Here is a 24,783-nt window from a genome sequence, read left to right on the forward strand (position 1 = left end):
CATCTTGTGAAGCAGTTAAGCTAAAATAAAGGATAAAATTAACTCTATCTTAGTTTTCTAATTGAATGAGATAACATCAGATGGAAAGAGAAGATTCAAATAAAAGTATAGACCACGTGAAATGAGAACACATGAGTATTTAAAAATTTAAACTCTTTTTCTATTAATAATAAGTCATCTTTATAAGAAGACTCTGGGAATAAGGTTCAGAAAGGGAAAAGGTAACCTTATCCTTTCCTCTCCTTCTGAAACATTCCTTTATAGTGTGGACGAGGGGAGCTTTTTAATAACATGGCACACATTCCCTTAACTCTCCTCTTTCTACCGCAAGATACTTACTGTAAACTGTCTGGGGTTTGAGTAGCCTGATTCTCCCTGCCCTCCATTTTCCTTCCCTTTTCTTTTTTCGGTTTTGTTTCCAACTGACTTCCTAACATTCTTGATCTCAATAGTTCATTTACTTTCAAGCTAGGCAGGTGGCTACAAGTGAGAGGGCCTTCCCAGTGGTGGCACCCCACTCTTGGAATGAATAAACTCCCCAAAGAGGTTTGCCTGGCAACCTGCGTTCTCTTATTGGCACCATGCATTTTGGGGACCTAGTTCTAGATTATGGCAGTTTTATCAATTCCTCTGCTGTTTACTGTTTGCATTATATTGTATTTTATTCTTTTAAATATTTGTATTGTATTTTTATATTTTTAACTGTGTTTTAAAAGGGGGGGTTATTTTTTTTACCTGGTTGTAATCCACCCAGAGAACAATAGTTATTGAGCAGGATAAATAAGTAAAATTTAATTGAAAGTCTCACATAAGCCCATTTCAGACATTCACTTCTATTCAATTGTAATCCTGTAGAGGGAGGAGAATGGGGCCTACTATTTTGTCACCCACCACCTGCATGTTTGTGGGTGTGGGTGCGTCTGATATTTTCCACCCCAGGAATAAAGACTGCCAGTGTCAAAAATATATATATTATTAAAACATTTGTATCCCACCCTATATCACTGGGATCTCAGGGCAGTGTACAGATAAACTCATACAAACAGTATAAAACAATAAATGTACACAGCTAAAAACAAGTTAAACCATTAATCAAGCTAAACCCAGTTTACATCGTCTGCTAAACTACTACACTAGTGTCATGAGATGGAGGGGGTTGATGTTCCCGTCCATCAGCCCTCCACCTGTAAAAACCTGGCACAGGGTAGAAGAGATGCACTCTGTATGATTTACCCAGACTACTGTCTAAAATTGTACACTTTTTGCTACTTAAAAATAACAACATTTTACCAGTAGGAATGCATGTAGGAAGGAGAGAACGGAAGTTATTTCCAGATCTCTAGTTCTTTCACGGTATACAGAACCTCTGTTTGTAAAGGATGTCTGTCCCCTAATAACCTCTTCAAGTCAATGCTTTCTGACAGATGTTGAATTTACTGTGGATTAAAAAGAGAAATCATGTGAACACTGTGGAAATCAAGAATGGTCCATGTGATGGAATATAAAGAGACGTGAGATGGATTTCTCTCTGTTGAACCATTTAATGTAATTCTTTCTTCAGACAATTTCTTGGCAGCTTTCGATGTATCCACATGCTTTGCATGAGCCAAGATGTTTATGCAGAGCACTGAGCAGCTTTATAAAGTTATCCTATTGGACACTGGAACTGACAGACTCTTGAAAGTAGGCGCTCTCAATGGGCCTGCTCAGACAACACACTAAGCCATGGTTAGTGAGCATGTTTAAACTCTGGTTATGTAGCCACCATGGTTAGGAATGGTTCACACAACATAATGTTTAGCTCAAAATGCTTAACCACCATAGCTTAGTGTGTCATCTGAACAGGGTCAATGAACTGAGGCTGATCCTACAACTGGGGCTAGATCTACACTACTGCTTTATAGCGGTGTTGAAGTGTACATTCCACATACTGTTTTCATGAGGGTCATCTATTCCTAGAGCCCTTTCAAGAGGGGGGAGGGATGATCACGGGGTTTCCAGTTTCTGAGGTCGTACCTCATGGGGAACACACAAGGGAAGTTTCCCAAGAGTAAGGGAGAGCCGTTGCAGGAGGACATGCGCCCCTGATGGCGCTTTTGAAGGTGTATCAGGAGAAGTGGGTGGGACTGGACAGATGGGTAAGGGGCATGGATTATTTTGTTTTAATACCACCTCCGAGATGCGCACCAGTGCAAATACACAGAAACGCAGGGGAGTGGGAATATGTACTGTGTCGAAGATGCACTCCTGCACATCAATATGTGTGTGTTTTTAAAACAAAGTACACACGGTCGGGGCCAAAACACACCGATAGCCAATCAAAAAATGTGCTGAAAATGGCGGCCACCCACTCCCACACACATCCAAAACTGCTCGACATGCCCCTGACAGTGGGATGGCTGTTCGCCAAGTCAGGAGCTTGCGCCAAACAGCAACAGCTTCGGGAATGGGGGACACACTAGCCACAGACTTCAGGATCGTAGCGAGAGGGCCAAAAAACTTGTGGCAAAAGCAGTCTGCGATATTTCTGAATAACAGGGGCTGTCCCTAGATCACCGTGGGAGTAGGTGAATGTCATGTGGCGCAATAGGGACGACCTCTATATTTTTCCGGAATAAATGGCTGGTGTAGATTAGGCCATAGTGTTATTTTCCTGCTTTTTATTTCACATTTGTAACGATTTGACAGAAGGTGTTGATCTGGCCTGGGTCAGTCACCAGTATGGTGCCTATATAGACACTTTCTTGGTGCCTAACAGCCTCCCTGCTCTTCCTGATTTTTAAATAAGAGGTTGATGTGCTACAAAGTGGCATGTCAGCCTCTAGCATCTTTATTTCCAAGAATGCTTCTGGGTCCATGTGGAACCAAGAGGTCTATCTTAGAAATAAAAATAGCAGGTGGCTGCAGCCCAGTATTTCATATGTGACTTAGCGTTTGGGGCTCAGCCCTCATCTCTGCCTTGTACTCAGTTTCTTGGCTACATACTTGTCTCTGAGTCTTATCAATTTGACATCTGGGAAATGGGTGCTGGAGCAGTACACGGTGTCTTCAAAAGAATGGTTCTGTGATTTGGTGCTCAGACACCACGTCTGCCTTGTACTTAGGTTCTTGGGCAACTTACTTTTCTTCTAGCCTTACCAATTTGTCTTGTTGGAAATGGGTGTTTTGTGACTGGCCATGCCCACCATGGCAGCCATTTTGTGAGAGTGCCCATGACATACTCTCAAAATTACAAATGTTCCCACTGGACCAAAAGGTTTGGGGAATCCGGTTATGGTGATGTCATTTCATATGACTGTGGTGTTCCATTACACTTCCTTTCTTGGTTTATAATGTCCTGTAGAGATGTATGCAATGGAGCAAAATCATTAAACAACCTGCCTCAACCTAAACCTCCTTGCATGCATAAAGGAAATGTTTTTAAAAGCCTTTGGAGCCTTAGTTTAATTCGTATTAGGTCTGTTTTTAATCTGCTCTTGTGCATTTGTGCATGTGTTTATTGGATTATTCTGATGCTTATGATACCTTTTGAGCTCAACCCTTTCAGACTGACCACACTAGACAAAAGCCTCAAATCTTGGAGGGATTCCAGGTATTCTATGGCTGTGGCTCACAGGGCAGGAGGAGCAATGGAGGTGATTTTCCACCTTTCCTTTCCCCCTTTTTTCCTCTCTAGGTGGCCCTTTGAACCCATCTAGGATTCAAAGGGCTGGGGCTGGAAAGGCCTTAGGATTTTGTGTATCCCTGCTTCTCCCCTCCTAGTCCAATGGAAATACCTCCCCTTTTACCTCTACGGGGTCTTCCAAGCCTGATTTTGCAACCTCAGAGAGCAGCCTCTGTGACTCTATGTGGTGGCTGCGAGGGGGAGACAGGAGGGATCTTTAAGTCCCTCTCCCGAAGTCATAGCATTGTCTACAGCTTCAGGAATGCTAATCTGAGAAATCCTGTGGACATTCTCCAGGATTGCTCCACTCATGGTTTTAAGGGTTGTTTTCAAAATTTCAAAACTATACAAGCTGCCTGGAGTTGAGTTTTGTTCAGGTGGTATCCTAAATTCAGATTAACTGCTAACAGAGTAGCTCCATTATTAGTGGGAAATCCTAGAGCAGTATTCATTTGAATGAGCCTAGGTTTTGCATTCTGATATGAATTCTTCAAGATGATTTCCCATGAGACTGAAATTTGAGGATTTTTGTACCATTTCTAACAGAGAGCGTAAACCTTTTACCATGCAACCAAGTTACAAACATCTTAGAAACACCAGGCGATCGTATCCAATGCCTTTTGAAGCCGATGGGAGTTTTGCCATTGACTTGCACAAGAGCTGGTTCATTCCTTAGGTGAACATCAAGTGAAAATTAAAGAAAATGCTTCCCATCGTGTTAAAAAGGATCAGGATTTTTAAAAGGCATCTCCTCTGAAAGGAGATCAGATAAATTCCCGTTTGCTTGCTTCGTCAAATGCAGCTTTAGATGTCTGTAATTTCAGCATCTCTTCTGCTTGAGGCAACCGCTGATCAAAGTGCAGCTTTTGTTATTTATAAATATCTTATCGAGACAGATGTAGAACTCCTTGAAGGCAGGGTGGGAGTGATTTGTAAGGTGGAAACTAATGCTGAAGGTGAAATGTGAATTTTAACTGCTTTCTAGGGCAGTAATTAAATGGGATTAAAATTCATTGTAAGGCCAAACCATTAGATAGTTGGAAGGCTGTGGTTTGTGGCCAGGGCTTGAGTTTACTCAGCACCAGAGACCAGATTGCACATGTATTATGATGAGCTAGACAAAGGCCTGTGCCAAGTTTCAAGGTGCTCTGAACAAAATGCACTTGGTGGGCAGCTTCCCTGGTGGTAATTGCCCCTTTCCTGACTTCAGCTGGTGAGAGGTGGCCCAGCAGCAGCAGGGAGAACATGACAGAAGTACTGAAAGGAATGCTGGACTTGATGGTACAGATGCCATTTTAATTTCTGCATAATACAATGCTCATCTCTTGTATCTCATAGGCAATGCATTGTGGGAAATTTAAAATATCCTTTGTGCTAGTAAGTTAAGGTATGCAGGCCTTGACACTCCAATTGTTAGGTATGTCGCAAAATACCTGCTTGAATCAGCTAGTCACAAGACTCTGCGTACAAGCCACGGCTGCACCTAAGGTAGCGGGCCGGGAGCATAGCCTCAAGTTCCTAGTGCAAAGGATGAACATATATGGACTGTCATCTCCGGAGTAAGGAGTGCAAAACAGCGAGTAGTGCGCAAACTTTGAGTGTCGAGTGCAAACAGTGAAACAGCGACGTGGTGCTTAAACTCATGACTCTGATGTAACCTCACGTGACTGTGACTATCTCCTTTGTTTGTATACCTATATAAGGAAATGCCTTTAGATTGTTCGGGGCCAGACCCTGCAGGGCATTAGCTTGTTGGTGTCTTGCCTTTCTCGAGAAATAAAGCTGAGTTGTATCCGCCGTAGGTCCACGAGTCTGATTCTACTCTGAAGAACAAATTGAGCACGGTCCTCCAGGGGAACGAACCCCCTTGTCCCTTGGGCAACACTTTCAGCCCCACTTCTACGCAGCTGCATTTGCCATTGCTGCCACCATTATTTTCCCACAATGCACTGCCCACAATATATACATTTCAGGCATTACATTGTAAGTTGATTAAAATGATGCCTTGCCAGTGAGTCCAGTGGCAGAGAACTGGCACTCCTATCAGTGCTGAAAGAAAGAAAAAACATTAAAAGGGGCATAAAGGTCCAGATTCAGTAGTGGTAGCAGGCATTTGCCCTAGTATTTCATGTTCCTGCACCAGGCCTGAGGTAAACAGTCGTTTCTTTATTTATGCATAACTTGTAATGTTGCTTGCCTGAACTTAATATCATGCATGCAATTCCATTAGTGGTGTCCTCTCACATCATGAGTCTACCAGCCTGCATGACTAAGGATCTTGATAAGCATCTGAGAGTTGCTGATTCTATCAGCTGTTGCCTTTGCACACTACTTTGTGGAATTATCTACCCATTTGGAATCTGATTATCACAAATTATGCTGCCAATTGTTAGAGATTTCATATCCTGCCTTCTGGGAAGCTCATGAGTGGCTAGCATTCAAGCATCATGTTCAAGTGAAGCTTTTTAGAGATCAGTAAAAGCAGAAGTAAAGAACCAGGAAATCTAAGTCTATAGTAAGGATGGGGAGCAAATAAAGGTGCGATCCTATTCATGTTTTGATAAAAACAAGTCCTACAACTCCCAGCATTTCCCAGCCAGCTAAGTTGGCTGGGGAATGCTGCTAGTTGTAGGACTTATTTATGTCTAAATATGCATAGGATTGCACCCTGACTGAATCTGAAATTGTCAGCAAAACTTTACACAAGGTAGACACTCATGATTGTTTTCCCCATTCTATTTCATCTATTTTCTGTAGTACCATATACTTCATTGTTATTGTTATTCCACTGTAGCGGTGCTGTACAACAATTAAAATACAGCATAGGCCCTGCTCACAAGCTTACAATCTAGGATGAACACAAGAAACATTAGAGAGGAAGGAAAAGGAAGGGGGAAAGAATACAGCTTCTATAGTAACCAGAGGAAAAACTGACTTCTTTCTATTGAAGCTGGGCAAATGTGATGTGATGAAATGACCTACATGCCAAATTTTGTTAACCTTCTCCCATGCCTATTTCTCATATTGTGTTATCACAGTAGACCACACACAAAAGCTACAGTTGATCCAAGGTGTGGTTTGGACATTCCCTGATGTTCACTGGGACATGTGGGGGAGTTGTCCACCCAGAGCACCACATTTGCACGGCAACAGAATTGGAATTGCAAATTTATCAATTACAGTTTTCATTCATTCGTTTATTTCATTTCTCTTCCACCCAATAGCCAAAGTTCTCCAGGAAGTTCACAAAAAATTAAAACCCAAGTTGCAACGCCATAAAAATTTACAAACTGTAAAACAATTTTAAATGGCTAAAAATAATTATCAGTGCAGTACCAGGACCTGATAAAAGAACTGACATTAAAAGCCACATCATATGCAATCCAGTGCCATCAAATACCTGGGAGTAGAGGAAAGTCTTTACCTCGTGCTGAAATGATAACAGTGTTGGCCCCAGGCAAGCCTCAGTGGGGATATTCCACTTTTTTTTAATTCTTGCAGCATATTTGGAAACTTAGATCACTCAAATTAAAAAAACCCATAAATGATTGCACATAGTATCATTGCGGAGAATATATCACTGTATGGAGCTGAATATCAGCAGGTGACAAGAGTTCAAACACAGATTTGAATTCACATATTCTTTCTTGTGAAGTTAGCTTGGGAATAATGCCTGGTGTATTTTTGACAGCAGCACAAGTAAAAAATGATACAGCTGTCCTGATCACATATGCAGAACATGCCTTGTGAAGTTGATAACATTCCCTCTGTTTCCAATGTTCATGTGCGAGTGCTGTTGCTTATGTAGCCAAAACGGAGGGAGAAGAAAACTAAGGAAGGGGGAACTTCCAACAAACAGACCAAAGAGGGCTGAACATGTTCATTGGCCATGGAATGCTGAACTATTGAGGATGGAGGATGGGTGAATGGAAACCTGGATGGAAGGGGGAATGGAATGGACCTGCAGGAGAGCACTGAACAAGAACACTCCATAGTGCAACATTTTGTTGCAGGTCTCTCTTGTAGGAACCTAAATAAAAAAGGGAAGAAGATGATGTTGAGAGAGATGGAAAAAAGCAATACATTGGAAAATGAGAAGCTGTAATAATAACTGTTATGACAGCTGCTCTTGATGGTGTTGGTATGTCTCTTTAGGAGTCATGTCCCATCCAGTATAGAACGTGAGATCTCCTCCACCAGTGTTTGACTAGTTGTTTCTCCCCTTATGTACTAAACAGAGAATTATATTTTAATTATTGATTATATGTTATTTATAACCTGTGTTTCAAACTGATCTTTGAAATTGGCATATGGGGTGATGCAGTATCGAGAACCCATAATATTACTCACTAGCTTGTTCTAGCAAACAGAAACTTCAGACATTCAACCCTCCCCCACCAAAGTTGTTTCAGCTGTGGGCAGAGCTATAGATATATGCCTGGATGCTGCAAGGACTCATTTTGGCTTGGCAGGATGCATTGCTGAATGTGGAGGTAAGCCAGAGCTTTCCAGAGTAATAGAGGAGGAAGACTGAAAAATTAAGCTTTCTGGCCTTTGTAAAGGTATGCATGAAGAATATGTATGTCAGATGGAAAGGAGCTTTTCAACCCTTGTGGGCTCTGTAGCACAAAGAGCATATTATACTTTCTGTTATCATGCATAATACTGAAATGTAAGCTATAGAAAGCTGCAAAATGGCCACAAGGGTTCCTAGAGTAATTCCTTGATGGTCCATGCTTATTTGAAGAAAAAATGGGCTGGGCCATCTGAACAAGTACAGTATTCCTTTTTCCTTGTGTTTTTTGGACTCTTCAGTTCTGTAGAGTTTGTAATATGGAAAATTATAAGGAGTCCTTATAGGATTCTTGATCAGCAATTAAACTTATGCCAAGGAGGGAGCAATCCTATGTTCCCCAGACAGTGTCTTGCGGGTCATAGGATTGTTTGGTTTCCTGGCTCCAAGTTCGTAGACAGGGCTCCGAGCTCGGAGCCAGGAAATCATGCTCCCCGCCCCCTCCCCCTCATAGTCCGCATGGAGAGAACCACATTGGCTACCTCTCCATGCTCACAAAATAGAGTGCAGAGATGGGGAAAAGGAGGCGTTCCCTGGGGCAGGGAGGAGAGGAGATCAAGGTGGCTGCATTACACTGTTTCCTATGGCCTTCCCAGTTCTCTTCCCCCCACCCACCCTATGAGGTGCTGCTGCTAAACAGGCAAAATCGCCCAGCTAGCAGAAATGCAGGACAGCATTCTGCTCCCATTCTCCATAGGATTCCCATCAGCCTCTGAACTCGTGATAGGATGGGGTCCCTAATGGCTTTGTTAGATCTTAAACGGGAGGCTCTAAGGGCTCTTCCAGAGTTAGAAAGTGGTATCAGTAATCCTGTGACATATGGAAGGAATACTGTGACAGGGAGCCTTGCAGTTTGGGAGCATCCTAAGAGGTGGATTAAGGGTTTAGCATTTTGATGGTTACAAAGGCTTGAAGCATGTACAAAACTTAGCATTATCATGAAAATCAACATTACCCAAAATACTCCAGCACTTACTGGAGGATCATCTAAACGTTTCAATAAATGCTAGTGCCAATTATTTTTAATTTTTTAATAGATATTTATATCAAATGACATCCCATTCCATTATGCCCTAACAAATTATTTTTCCACTTTTACAATTGTTTTCTAAACTGGCAATTTGTCCATATTCTTTCCAAAACTATATAAATATGCACCATTTATTTTAAAATGTAAACAATTGTTTATTACCTGCCATTGCTTTAACATAGGCAGTAATTTTTCTCACAATGGCCACATCCCCAAGTTTTCTTACCCAGTCAGAATATTAATGTGTTTCCATTATTTGTAATTCGATAACAAATCTTTGGTGCAATCATCATAAGCTAAATCAAGTCATGATGTTCTTGATTAACATTCATCAGAATATATTCCAAAATTAGTACTTCAGGTGCAACTGGTAATGGATCTACCCACTCATAATACTTAGAACGTGTAGAATGTCCATTCAATATTTACTCAACAAAGAACACCCTCCCCACATATGCCCTTGTTTTGACATCCCTTCCATTATGTTCCTGTACGCATGGGTTTAAATATTATCTAGATTTTTCTTTGAAGTGAGAAAGAGACCTATCCAGTTTTCCAAACAAATTTCCAGATTTTTTTGTTAATTTATCCTCTCTCTGCATCCCAGTGCTCCATGTATTTACATCCATCTTGTTCTGAAAACATCATTATTTATTTATTTATTTATTTATTACATTTTTATACCGCCCAATAGCCGAAGCTCTCTGGGCGATTCACAAAAATTAAAACCATCATAAAACAACCAACAAGTTAAAAATACAAATACAAAATACAATATAAAAAGCACAACCAGGATAAAACCACGCAGCAAAATTGATATAAGGTTAAAATACAGAGTTAAAACAGTATAATTTAAATTTAAGTTAAAATTAAGTGTTAAAATACTGAGTGAATAAAAAGGTCTTCAGCTGGCGACGAAAGGAGTACAGTGTAGGCGCCAGGCGGACCTCTCTGGGGAGCTCATTCCACAACCGGGGTGCCACAGCGGAGAAAGCCCTCCTCCATCAGTGTTCTGTATGGATGTAATTTCTATAGGGCAGGGTAGAGAATGTGTAGTCCTCCAGACATTGTTGAACTACAGCTCCCATCAACCCTCACCATTGAAGGTGCATTGATATACAATGTCTCTTGTGTAAATTAGTCAAAGCAAGTGCAAAAATAAACAAGCTAAAAGCACCCCCTAAAGGCTAGGCATGAGTAGATGAGCTGATTCTTCATTTAAAAAAAAAAATTAAATGCATTTAAAAACTGATACATCACCAATAGAAATGAAAGCTCTTACTTGTAACGCAATCGTTTCCAAGTTTCATGGGAGGCTAATTTTAATTTTGCAGCCGAGCTATAAACTTTCCTGAACACAATATCCTTAAGTGGAAACCCTGACTAACTCTGTAACTACATGGTATTATGAATGAAGACACTGTAATTACTCCCCACATGATTTTACCAAGGCCTGATCATGCTACAACTTGTATTTTTTCTGTTTGATGGTTTGGAGAGCATGTTTTATTATGTGGTCTGCTTCTCTTTGTTCATTTGACTTCTGGCGCACATATTTCAATAAGTATTTCTCTGATGGGAGCAGTGCAAACAGCTATGATTAACCACAAAATGATTGTGCAAGCTGTTCGTCAAAGATATATATATATATATATATATATATATATATATATATATAGGATCCCACAGAATCCCAGCACTAATTTTACAAAACGACCAATTCTGGCAAAAATTCCTGGTCATATGCTGTTGCTGCCTTTCCATGCAGAACAGTTAGATCTTTCTGTATTTTGAGACTCAGCACATTTTCATTAAGTTTTCAAATGGCTGTTTCCTAAAATAACTTCTTTTTCTGAGTGGGATGTTATCCTGAATTTTAAACGTTCTGTACAAGTTCCTAACTGAATGGAAAACTATATAGAGGCATTGACCTATGTTGATCTATTGCTTGATCTATTATATTTTATTTACTTGATATTTTTTCGTTTTTCTGATGTTTGTAAGAGGAAACTGCCAACCATATAGAGAACAATTTAGAATAATAGATTATTTGTCAAGAGGTAAGGCCTAGTAAAGCACAATAGAATTTCTTTTTAACATCTGTATCTATTTGAAGGCCTCATTAAACACATTTTTAATCATTCTGTTGACAGAAAATCCTGTGCACTACCTGGGATTAAGCCCCATTGAATTCAGTGGGGCTTACTTCTTAGCAGACCTGTATAGGATTGTACTCTACATCGACCAAGCTGGGCAAATGTGAACCTCCATTAATTTCAGTGGTATTTCTTTTCGTTTATTAGGAACTGAACTCTTGGTAAAGACCTTCAGAAAATACTTTCATGATTTGTTCCCCACAGAAGAATGGGCACAGTCCCTTGGCCTTCTGCTACGTGTTTCCATTCAGTCTCTCTACCTGTGTCTCCTTTGTGTATTCTGCAATTCCAGAAAATTTACCATACAAATATTTTTCCAGAATATTTGTAGAGGTTGCTGTATTTGCCAGTGAAGGAGTCTCTTAGCAGTACTTTCTCCACTTGCATTTTTATTTCTTTGATATCGCTAATAACTGCATGCCTCCATTGCAGGCCTTACAGATACACAGAATCCAGATCTTGGTGGCCTGCTTCTCATCTTTTTGTTCCTCCAGTGACCTGCAGCTATTAGAGACAGACACCCTCCCACATCTCTCTTCAGAAGGGGCTAGGTCTTTCCAAACTTTTTCGAAGAATTCTCTGCAATGTGAACCACCCAGAGAGCTTCAGCTATTAAGCAGTAGAGAAATGCAATAAATAAATAAATGTGGGAATGTCCTGACCCATTCCAAGTGCTTCCTCTGATGTGTTCTGTCATCCCTGCTGTTACCTCCCTCCTTTTCACGATAGAAATTGACAGCAAGCCCCATCTCACCTCCCACCTCACTGTCACAATATAAGTTTGGGTAAGGAGAGAAACCAGCAAAGAAGTCTGGGGACAGCTGGTGTTGGGTCGAGCTAATTACTAGCTGAGGCAAACTTCGGAGGGGAATTTGGCTGCACTCCTAATTGTGGCGCCTTTTTTCAAACTGAGGGAATTAATTAGACCATGGTTGTAGTAACAGCAATATTTCATTGCTTGCGTGCAGTGCTTTTCACCCTTGTAACTTATAGAAAATAAGTTTCACCATGCTTTGAGAGGGAGAAAGAAATGCTCAACCCTGCCCATTTTGCGGCACAAAATCTGGCAAACGTCCACGGTTTGTGCCTTGCAGTTGTGCTTAGCAGAATGGGTTCCTTGCAATTTTGTATTTATTGGCTGTAAATACACCTGATGAAGTGAAAGCACTTTTGCTGCACTTTCTGTCAATGTTTGATTCTTGTAATGGGCCACCGCACCCCCATACACCTGCCATTATGACCCCCAACATTACAAACTGTAGCAGCCAGTGGTAGATGGGTGTGTATTGACCATTAGAATTATAGCTTTAGTGGTATGTTACCAACGCTTAGCTCCTGTCAAGACTGCATACGCAATGAAGTGTCACGATAGTTGGCCTTCCTTGCATTACAGTAGTTCTCTTTCCATCACTAGGTTCATAGTGGGAAATGGCTACGGAGCCAATTACCCTGAGTGCTTTGTTCCTCTAAAGGAGCAGGCCCTGGGGGTTTTACCATTTGTGTTCCTGCTATTTGCCAAGTAACGTAATAATAACTCTCCTAATTCACTATGCCCACCAGTACTATTCTTTTAATTCTACTGATATTCATGTAAATGGGGGTATAAATCTCAAATCTTTCTATGGCTGTTTCTGCACCAGCCCGAAAATCCGGGATAGTCACAGCTAAATCCCTGTGTGTCCAAATGACGTACAGGGACTCCCGGGGGCAGGGTGGAACAAGCACACATTTTCCCAGGGATAAATAATCTGTTATAATCCCTGGGAAAACCCAATTCCTCCTGCAGTCTCGGGATCATCCCGAGACCACGGGAGGTGTGTGGCTGCCCATCCTGGCTTCTTCCCTCCTCCCTGTGAGTAGCAGTGATTAGTAGAAGGAAGGAGCCAGGCTGGGAGGAATCAGGGATGGGGGGGAGTGGGGTTTTTTTTGGGGGGGGGGGTTGCACTTACCTTTTGCTGGAACATGAGCATGTTCCAGCTCCTGTAGCTTTAAAAAAAATGGGTGCCTCGACATGCGTGACATCTCCTCCCATCCCAGACATCATGCTGGCCGTTTGGACACAGGGGACGATCCTGGAAGAAGGTAAGTCCAGGATTCCACCCCTACCCCCCTACACCCGTATGGTGCAGAAAGGGCCTATGTCTTCCATATGGAAGACTTTTGATGTTGGCAGTAGGAGGTAAGTTACTTTTCTTGGGCATCGATAATTTCAGTAAGAGTCGAGAATGCCATCCACACTTGTTGACAATTTTCAACCATCTCTCCAGGGATTTTGTTGCTGAAAGAAAATAGAGACCATTGTCCTAGAAACCTCTCTATCTTATTAGCTGTACGCAGCATGTCAGTGGTTTCTTCCTTGGCCTTGCTGATTGATTTTTGCCATAGTAACATTCCCTACGAATGCTTCCCTCCTCGAGGACTGAACAATATAAGTTTTAAAATCTGAACAAATGTGAATGCTGTCAGTCTTGATGGTCCCTGCAGACAACAGCCTTCCAGTCATTCACGTAACAGATGCAACAGCTTAAACAATAGAGAATTCCTCACATACCCAACATTTTGCATCATCCTAGTCACTGATATGGAGGAGGCCATATTTGTCCTCACATGCATTAATAATCTTTATACTGAATTTGCTAACTGCTGCATAGAGAGAGAGAGTAGCCTTTTACTATACAACAGTTATTGGAACATTAATTTTGTTTTATTATTCTATTTATACCCCTTCTCCCCCCCCCCTTCTAAAGAACCCAAGGCTGCTTACATGGTCCTCCTCCTCTCTATTTTATCCTCACAACAACCCTGTGAGGTAGGTTAAGCTGAGAGTCAGTGACTAATCCAAAATCCTCCAGTGAGCTTCATGGCCAAAAGGGGACTAGAATCCTGACCTCCCACATCTCAGTCCAACACCCTAACCACTACATTACACTGGTTGATGAAGATCACTATCTAAGAGTTTTTATTTGTGCTGGAGGAATTCAGCAGTATAAAAGCTTGAGGCTTTGTGAAAACATCCTGCAAATCAGTTTGAATTAGCATTCCCCAGAACTCATTGTATAACCACAGGCAGTGAAGTGGCTAGTGAATGGCTGATGGCATATGTTTTCTAATGAAGCTTTTTCCAACCTGGTGTCCTCCAGATATGTTTGACTGGAACTCCCATTATTTCCAGCCAACATTGTCAATAGTCAGGAATGCTGGGAGTTGTAGTCCAACAAATCTGGAGGACACCAAGTAGGGTAAGGCAGTTCTAATGTACAAGAATCTAATAAATTAATAGCTTTGCAAGATTCATGAATCATATTCATATATGTTCTAACTTTCATTCTCTATGGGCATGTCTACATGAGACTTTTATCCTGGGGTCATCCCTAGTTCGTCCCTGTGCATCCACATGATGCACAGAGGATCCCAGGGGCAACTAGGGATGATCCCAATTGTGTCCGAAGTCCTGGGACTGTCCCGAGACCCTGGGAGGTGTGGACAGTTGTCCTGCCTGGTGCCCGCTTACTCATGAGTAAGCGTGACACCAGACATGGGGACAGATCCGCATGGTGCAGCTCTGTGCCCATCAGGTGAGGGGGTGGCAGGGAGGTGTTTGGGGGGCAAATTTGGGGGGGGGGATTTTCTTACTTTTTCGTTGGAGCAGGGCTTCGCTCTTTGCGACCAGCCCTGCTGCTTCCAAAAAAAAATTAGTGCCTGCAACATCCCTGCTTCCGTATGAATACAGGGGGAGGATCTCACAATCAGTATATCCTCCCCCTCCCTCTACACCCTATGGTGTAGGCATGCCCTGTGTTTCAAGCACTAGGGGAGTACCTGACTAGTTGTGTGTTTTTTGTTTCTTTGTTCATTTATAGGTTTCCTGAACTACTATGCTGCAGTTACTATTGTACTTTTAAAACATTTTAAAATGTCTCAGAGCCCCCTCCCCTTTGTGGACCACTTTCAATGGGTGATATTCCATGCTAGTCTAATATCATTTCAATGGATTTACTCTAAGTATAACTAACATTGGATACAACCCAATATCTGGTACATTTGAAAGTGTAATGCAAATGCTGAACAAATGTGGGTCTTGCCCCCCATCATGTAAAATTAGGAGTGTTGTTGCCTGCTTAAATATAAACCTCTGTTAAGTTTTGTGTCCATGATACACCTAATTCCTTCATGAGAGTTCAGTGGCTAGAGCTTGGAATCTCTCAAGAGTTATAATCCTTTACCCCAGTTGGATTTCTTAACTGAAGTAACTACTCCTTATAATAGGAGCTTCTATTTCTTACGCATTCAGTGCTGGTTCTAGGTTTTATTGGCTATTGGACAAGATGCTCTCAGTGGATTCCAGCCTGAGTGGGTCCACCTCTTCACTTCTGTCGGCACTTGCCTTTTCCCTCTGGACTAATTTGTACAACCACCCAGAGGATGGGCACAAGGCAAGGGAAGGATGCTGCTTTCACTCTCTGCTCACTCTTGTTACTACTTGCATGTTTGGAGCAGCAGCAGCAGGGCCATGAAAGCTCCAGGGATTGGGTGTGGGCCTTGGCGGGTACCCAACAGTGCCTATCTCTGGCATTGCTCACTCAATAGAAGGTGACACTTGCTGATTTATCATGGGCTGGGTGGATTTAGTTCAGAGCTCCGTAGTTGTGCTTACTCAGGTGAGAGTCCTACCATTTCTTGGAAATTCAGGGAGGGCAGATTCTCTCCCTGATACGACGCTGAGACTTGGCAGCACTCTGAAAGCAGCAAGGTGCATTGTTGCTTTCTGTACATTCCTGAAATTCAGCACAACAGAAATGCCTCTTGCCTTTCGCCTGGGCCTGGCTCTGAACCTTGTGGGGCCACACTGCTGCTCTGAAGAGCAGTGTGGCCCCACAAGCAAGACCTTGCTTTCAGGTGTAGGGACAGGGGCATATACTGGTGAGCATATACTTTGGCTGTCTGGCTACCACTGATAATTCATTTTGCCAAGTGACCCTGACATGGAGGGTGATAAATATTCTCATACCATTTGCCTGCATGCATTTTCAGAGCAATGTTTAATGTTGAAAGCAGCCCAAGTTGCACTTTGATTTGATTGCATGTGTTTGGGATGATGGGAAAGGCAAGAACATTGCTTTCAAGTTAAAAAAAGGATTTATTTGGCGGGATTTTCCAAAATCAGGCACAGCATTTTGCTTTGCTGTCCCCATTTCTTGAGGAATGTTTTTAGCGTGTGTATGTTTTCACATGCTGGTGCTGTCCTGCATGGCTTGTAACTGTACAAGCAGCAGGGTATGCCTGCACTGACAGTTCTGTTTCTCTATCAGTGTCAACATTTGACTTTGGCTAGCATTTAATGGGAGTTAAGTGCACGTAAGAGGACAGTCTCTCGGCCCTACACTAATGAAGGGAGTGTGTGGGATAACTCCAGAATCCCTTGGCAGGTGGATCAAAACATTTGATATCCGACCTTGATCCATGGGCTGAAACATTATGCTTTCTTCTCTTATTCCTCGACCCCAATTTCTCGTATGGAGATTTTAGGTGCATTGATGGTTTGGATCTTGGGCTTAGTCCAATTATAAAAAGCCAAAGCAATGATCAGCCAAACTTTTAGAAGCATTTATAGATCAGGCTTATCCCTTTCTCCCATGACCAATACTGTAGACAGCAAATCGCTTTTTCTTACTGTGGAGTAAATCCTTAGAGGTGTAAAATTTCCAGAAATTCTGAAGCCATTAGGGGCGAGGGAATGGGTTCTTTTCCCTCTCTCTCTCTCTCTCTCTCTTTCTCACACACACACACACACACAATTAAAACTGTTGAACAAAAATGGAATAGTATGCAATGCTTACTTTCTTATCAATCTTAAACAATCATATATAACTCGATTAGCAGATAGATTTATACTAAGTGGCATATTGATGAAAGACTAGTCCTATGTATGTTTATTCAGAAGACAAGGTAGGTTGAATTCAGACCTAGACATGTTTATTGTAGACCCATTGAAATGGGACTTAAATTGGTCATCCCACTGATTTCAATAACTCTACTTTAAGCATGGCTAAGTCTGGGTCCAACCATTTAATTTATGGTTGTGAGAATCAGCAATACTCTAGTTCACCAAAGTACTCAGGATTTCATCTCAAAGCTCATTGTGACTCAAATCTATATCAGATTGTGAGCTTTGTTTTCCTTTTCACATAAAAATCTGTGTGTATTTCTTTGAGTATTTTTCCAAAAGTATGCATCAGTTGTGCGCATCTTTGAAATGTACACATTGATTAAAGCATATTTGTGCACGTTTTTCAAAAGTATGTATTTTTCCATACACGTCTTTCAAATAACCCTTTTTTTGGACGCATTGCAAGCTTGGAAATGTTCAGACTTTGATCACAAATTGCATCCGAGTCTATGTTCAGTCTGGAAGGTGCGAGCTGGTTGAATCCTGATCAAAACCAAACTGAAACGAATTCCTCATGCATATCTAATTTAATGTAGCTTCCACCCATGGAATCACACAATTTCCCCTCTTTTCTGGGCCTTCACATCTCTAGGAGGTCTGTTTAAAGCCAAAACTTGCTGCAGTATAAGTTTCCTATTCATAGAGGCCTCACCAAGCATAACACACTAACACTAGAAAGCATAATACATAAACACTGGGGAGCACAGGAACATTGGAAGCAGCTTTATACTGAGTCAAACCATTGGTTCATGTAGCCAAGTATTGCCAACACTGTTTCATACCGTGATATAAATCCTCTTAAAGTATAGCAGTCTAATTGGATTTCCACCACTGTAGGTATAATGCTCTCTTAGAACTGAACACTGCCTTGCTACCCAAGATAAAGCATCTTTTCTCTTATTTTCAGGTGCGGCTGGCACAGCTTTGCTTCAGTCTCTTTGTGCACCACTAAGCCATATCTCCCTAAATGCAGGTTTTGCTCCTTTCCCTCCATATCAATGCTGTGACTACCATGTTGCACATTTGTGCTGCACAAGAGTTCACAGATGCATCAGTGCCTAATATAGCTGCTGTGCCAGGGTACAGTCCTATATTGCTGTTTGAATTTCTTGGCTCTTGGCTCAGCAGCTCATAAGGTTGGCCTGTGAGTAAATTGAATGAGAGTCAGGGCACAAATTATTCCTTTTTATTTATTTATTTATTTATTTAAAAAGAAGATGCTTGCTGTCATGGTTCTGGGGATACGTTTGAAAATCTCAAGACAGCATCAGCAAAATATTCCAACGTTCGAAGAGTGACAGTTGTGTGCCTGATTTGGCTACCTTTCCATGACTGTTATTCACATTACCATTTACCCTTTCTGCCACTCACCTGTCTCTTTTCTTCTGTCACTGTACCATTCCTCTTTAAAAAAAAGAAAAAAAGAAGTCAATTTATGGAAAAAGTCAAGTGGAAAAATTGACTTGCACATTTGAAGTGTCCTTTCACAAAGTTAGGACACTTATATAGTTGCAATAATGTATTACTACATTTATTTTGTCTTCATTTATTTATTTAAAGCAATGTTAGCCTGTTTTTCTTTATAAAATAAATTAAAAGTGGCTTGCAGACTAATTTAAAACAATCTTAAACAAAAATGTGAATGCTCTGGATCAAATAAAATGCCTGCCTTTGTTGCAAAATTGTTTTCTTGGGCGCATGGTATGGAGTGTGCTATTCGTACTTAAGCAAACTATTGCTACTTAAATAAAAGTCTTATAGCTGCTAGACAAACCATTCCTGTGTTTAGAGGATTGCTAGTTATTAGTCCAGGATGGTTGGTTTCATCTATCGGAGCAAATGGTTAGGAAATGGTGTCCTGGTAATTAGGAATTTCTTTGTGTTTTTAGATGTGGCAACCCCCCAGTTTGAGAAAAGGGAGCGAATACATGTGTGAGAAACAGCAGAATGATGATTTTCTAGGTCAGGAGTGAGCCACTTGTGGTTCTCCAGATATTTCTCCAGATACAACTTCCATCTGCCCTGGTCAGTATAGCCAATGATGAACGATGGAGGTTGAAACATCTGGAAGGCCACAAGTTGCCTATTCCTATTCTATGTGGCACTGGCAGGGTCGCCACTGACACATCATCAAAAAAAGAGGGTAAAATAACATGTATATGTATAGATGCAAATGTAGAAATAATTGCCTGCATTTAAATAGAAATGTGATATAACTTACCATAGTGGAGCAGACTGCCTAGGTGACCTGTGTACCTGCCCAGTCTGCTGCCCAGGTGCTCACTGTTGATGGGAGCTTCAGGACCCTGCTCTTTCTGCTTATGTTTCTTTGACTTCGAACCATACTTGGACCGGACAACCCATCAAATAGAAAACACCTTCAAGTAGAAAACTGTCTGACAACTGTCCAAAATAGAAGACTGTCCTCTGTGAAATAGGATACTTGGCCATCCTAGGGATTTGCTGAAACTGGAGGTGCAGCTTGGGGTGGGGGTTAACCATGTACTCTTTGGGGGGACCTTCTGCCTTAATTCCCCATGTATTCATGTGTCAATGGATTTCAAGAGATTTCTCTTCATTCAGGATAGCAGAAACAGATGATATCCAGAATTCTTTAAAAGCTAATTCACATCTCTTTAGAAAACCAATGGAGCCAATGTATCTTTTTTGAGTAACACTTGATTCAGTGGAACTTGGTGGATATGAGGCAGTTTTAGGGATCAGAGTATTGCTATGAGATGCTGTTAAGTCAGGCCTTAGACTACAACCCCAGAATTCCTGACCATAGGCCATATTGGCTGGGGCTGATGGGCATTGGTCCAAAACATCTGAAAAGTGGCCTTAGATTTTTGCAGAAATGAGTGAGTTAAGCCTTTAGCTCATCCTTAAGTTCCTTTTGGAATTCTTTATATCAGATTCTCTTCTTTTTGGATAGGAAAGCATGGCCCTGTTGATGAGGCATTCTTTTTGCTATTGAGAGGGAGGGACACACCTTCGTTCTGTTTGAATTCTTGCCCCAAATGCAAACCAAATGAACAAAATATTATATACACAGAAGAGGCCTGTGGCTAAGAGAACTACTCCCCCTCCCAGTACCTGTGATCCTTTCTGTTTAATCCTTTCATTATACTGTTCTCAGAATATTTCATTCCAATCGGCATGGCTGTTTTGCTTAGTCAGCTGTGGCCTCGGAGATGGAAATAGTTGCCCTGCCCCAAGGATCATTGACTGTTAATCATTGTGAGCTCCTGGCTATGATCCCAATGTGAAAGCCGCTACCAGTCTGGTAGATTGCATGCTTCCAGGCTAGGAAGAAAGGCACCCCCCTCCAACCCACCCCCCAATTTCCCCTATTAGAGTGCCATTTCAGCAAAGGAGAAATGAGAAAATAAAGCCAGACGATCTGAGAAAGCAAAACCAAGGGTGCAGTTAATATTTTCTTGGCCAGCCAATAAAAGTGAATAAATGACAGGAAATGCCACCATCTTGGGCTCAGTTCAAACATGAAAAGTTGTCTTTGAAAACAAACTTTCCCTTGCATTGTGAAATCTTTGCTTTCTTGTTGGGTTGAAATGCTGCAACACCAAATGCCACAGATATGTCCCTAAACAAATAGGATTAAGATTAGATTTTATGAAACAATTGATGTTGTTATTCAGGCTGTTTGGAAAAATAGATTTGTAGTTTGATTGCTTAAACCAATGACTAACAACTACATTTTGTTGAATGTTGTAAGGGTGCTTTGCTTTTTCTTCGCTTTGTCTATGATATATCCTGTCACTTTTTCAGGAGGGCATTTGACATCCTTGAGAAATGAACCTTGTGAAATTGGGTGAAACGAGGAAACTTGAGAGGGGCACTTTGTTGTGGCTGAAAAAAAGGACAAGTGACTTTTCCTACAACTTGTGCAGCACAATCATCCTGTGTCATTTCATTTTTCATTTCATTTCATTTCATTAGTTACAGTCAACAGACCAATATAAAACAAGAATAGTTGTTTTAGGTACCCGACTCTTGAGAGTCGGGTATCTGAGTGATTGTCTTCTCCTAGATCAGGCTGCCCCAGTGCTGAGATCAGCATTGGAGTTTTAAGTGCTGGCTTTAATTATTGCTTTGTTGTTTGTTGCTGTACTTTATAGATTATGTTGTGAAATGCCTTGAAGATGTTCTTAATTGAAGAGCAGTGCGTATAAAAATAAATAAATGCTTGGAAGCAAATTCCATTAAGTTCAATGGCTCTTACCCCCAATTAAGTATACGCAGGATTGTAATCTTAATGTTTGGTATTATTATTATTATTTATTTATATAGCACCATCAATGTACATGGTGCTGTACAGAGTAAAACAGTAAATAGCAAGACCCTGCCGCATAGGCTTACATTCTTCTTGTTTACTTTTCTTGACAATCCAGCTATTAGACAGCTAACTCACAAAATATAATTTCTACATTAATTGATTTCTTTCTCTTGTAAAAGATTGGGGTGGGGGTGTCTGTGCTTTTGCTTCTTGTCTCTTAACAGAGCAAGACTATTCTGGGTTTCATCTCCCAAAGTTTTTGTTTTTGTTTTTTCTCAAGACAAATTGGTTCTGCAAACGTTTTGGAAATGTCTCTGTGTGTTCGTCCCTTAAGTGTTTGGAACTACCTTGGCCTATTATTCCATGGAACAGTGATGCATTTTAGTAATATGTTTCCGGTGTGCAAGTCCTGCATTAAACATAGGATTGAACTTTAATTATTTCACCACCTTTCATCACTCTGTGTGTGTGTGTGTGTGAGAGAGAGAGAGAGAGAGAGAGAGAGATGAAAATGAGAAGGTTTATGCTTTCCTTATGGTTGTCTACTGTTATCAGAAGAGACTAGCAGATGTTTAATGCTGTCTATTCAGTGCTATCCAAGAGGCAGGAAGGAGGCAACCAGTAGACCATAAGGTTATACAAAAATAAGTCTTGCAGCCTTGTTGTTCCTGTCATGGATCAGAGAAAGGCAGTTCTAGAGAGAAATAAATGGTTACCTCATAGATGCCAGATATTGAACGCGTATCTATCCAGCCAGTCTGAAATATCACCTACAATACTTTCTTCAGTGCCGTAGTGTTACATAGTGATTTACAGGCCAAAAGAGATTCGACACTTTCAAGAACATGAGCCCTAAGGCCCCCAGTGCTGAAAGGTGTACGCTTGGAGGGACGTGTATGGATTCTGATGGCAGACTCCCCATTTATAGGGCTGCTAAAACAAAACCGACAAGACAAGACGAGGCATGAGTTTCCATCTGTGCTCCAACTCAGTTATGACACTAAAGGTAGTCATTGTGTAAAAGTGCGAGCAGGATGTGGCAATCACAATCAAATTACATTGTACGTGTTGACTACTTACGTGTAATTAGGTTATTTTAGTGCATGGCTAGACAAGATATATTTTTCACTGCTTGATTTTATTTAAGCAAATTCTTTTCAGCACATGAAGAAGAGAAAGCATATGAGGTGTGTTTGCAGATGGACAGCCTTGGTTTCTCATTTTCCACTGATAGGATTAGCAATCCTTGAGACCTGGTTAAAGAACTATGTGTGTGTGCATATGTGCACTTTCTCTCTCTCTCTCTCTCTCTCTCTCTCTCACACACACACACACACACACACACACACACACACACTCACACACTCACACACACACGTAGAAACTCTTTGTATGTTGACTCCTATAACAAATGATATGACTAAATATCTCCTTTTCTCTTTTCAGGAGAACACCTGAGGATTTGCCCACAAGGTTATACCTGCTGTACCAGTGAGATGGAAGAGAACTTTGCCAACAAGAGTAGGAGTGAATTTGAATGGATGTTGAAGGAGGCCACGCGCTCAGTGCAAATAATCTTAACAGCCCAGTACAAGAACTTTGATGGTAAGTAATGCAAAGCATGTACAGCCTGGCCCAGGCCCCTTTGACTTTGCACCCATCTGTTTACCCACATTTGTTTGCAATATAAACAGAAGTTAAGTGCCCAGTGCAGATCCAAACAATGGGTAGCACAGAGTGGAAAAGGCAATTAATTTAGACCTAGAATTCAGGAAAACTCTCCAATTTCTGTACCATGTGGTTGAAATAAAAGCAAACAAACAAAAAAGAAATCTGTGTAGGGTTTTAACCACCCTCTATGTAGTTAGGTTTCTTGCAGCTATTGTTCCAAAGGGATTTCATGCAGCTCATGCTGGTTTATTGGCAGAACGGAGTTTGACTTTGACTCGACGTGGAAGTTAAAAAAATTCTAGTGCAGGGAATAAACATCAAAGTGCAAGTGGAGACATCAAGGTGCGCATAATGGTTCTAATGATTTCTGGCCTACAGAAACAGGAAAACTTCTTGAATAGGCCATGGACAGGACAGTTATGACTGCACATGGTGAACGGAACAGACAGCAGGGGGCTGATGACTGCAGGGGTTGTGATTAAAGTTGTTAGATGTTTAAGAATTAAGGACAAGTATACATTTAAAGCTCTTTGGACATAAAATAAATGTGTAGGGTCTATCCTAGTGGAATCGTGATTCCCCTCTGCTTCATCCATATGTTGGGCATCATTTTAAATGGGATCCATGCATGCAAGCTCCAACTTGACACCTCTAAATGAAGAAGTCAAAGAGCACACAGATCCAACCCAACCAGGTTGGGACTCTACATACACCCCATTTAAATGTTGTATCCAACACAAAATGTCTTTATATGTATGGGCACCTAGGTCTAAAAAGGATTGAAATCTGGAGGATTAGAAAGTGTATCTTTCATTGGGGGAGGGGGGGACATGCTTCAGCACCAAAATCACTAGCTAACATAATACCTTGGTCTGTGAACTGAATTCTGCCAGTGTTTATGATGTAGGACACTCAAAGAAATCCAGTTTCTTATCCTGGATGTAATTAAAAGCAGAATCTGCCATATAATACATTACATACCAAACAGATTGCTGGCAGAGGACTACAAAGTATACCATTGCATAATGATGGCGAGGTTTTCTGAACCCAACTCTTGCTTTTACCTTAAAAAAAAAAGCTGATTGGAGTTGCATGTTTTCTTTATCTGCGTGTTATCAGCAGTTCAGGGCGTATTATTTTTATTTCTCTAGGATGTATTTCCTTAACATTTTATCCTGATCCTGAAGCAATGTGTGCATTCAATAAAACAAACAAAATAACAACTTTATCCAACCCTAATACATAAATCACTACTTCTCTGTGGCAGCCATAACCTCAGCCGAGGCCTGAGGCCCATGAAGATGTTTCCTATTTCCACCATGTCTTTCTCTGCTTGCTTAAATACCACTGTGATCCCTTGTTGGTATGTGATTTAAATAAGACAGATGATATTAAAGTTCTTCAAGGTTGGATTTTCAGAGACTATTTGGCCAAAGCCATACTTT

General features: G+C 41.1%; 1 protein-coding gene across 1 annotated transcript in view; it reads left to right on the top strand.

Moving 5' to 3' along the window:
* GPC1 (glypican 1) overlaps positions 1-24,783 on the top strand; it is a 233,134-nt gene that overhangs the window by 100,355 nt on the left and 107,996 nt on the right. The window contains exon 2 of the mRNA XM_063132257.1: positions 23,114-23,272. Coding sequence (XP_062988327.1) covers positions 23,114-23,272 — 159 coding nt within the window. The remainder of the gene's footprint in view (positions 1-23,113; positions 23,273-24,783) is intronic.

This window comes from Elgaria multicarinata, chromosome 8, assembly GCF_023053635.1.
Source record: "Elgaria multicarinata webbii isolate HBS135686 ecotype San Diego chromosome 8, rElgMul1.1.pri, whole genome shotgun sequence".
Lineage (NCBI taxonomy): Eukaryota > Metazoa > Chordata > Lepidosauria > Squamata > Anguidae > Elgaria > Elgaria multicarinata.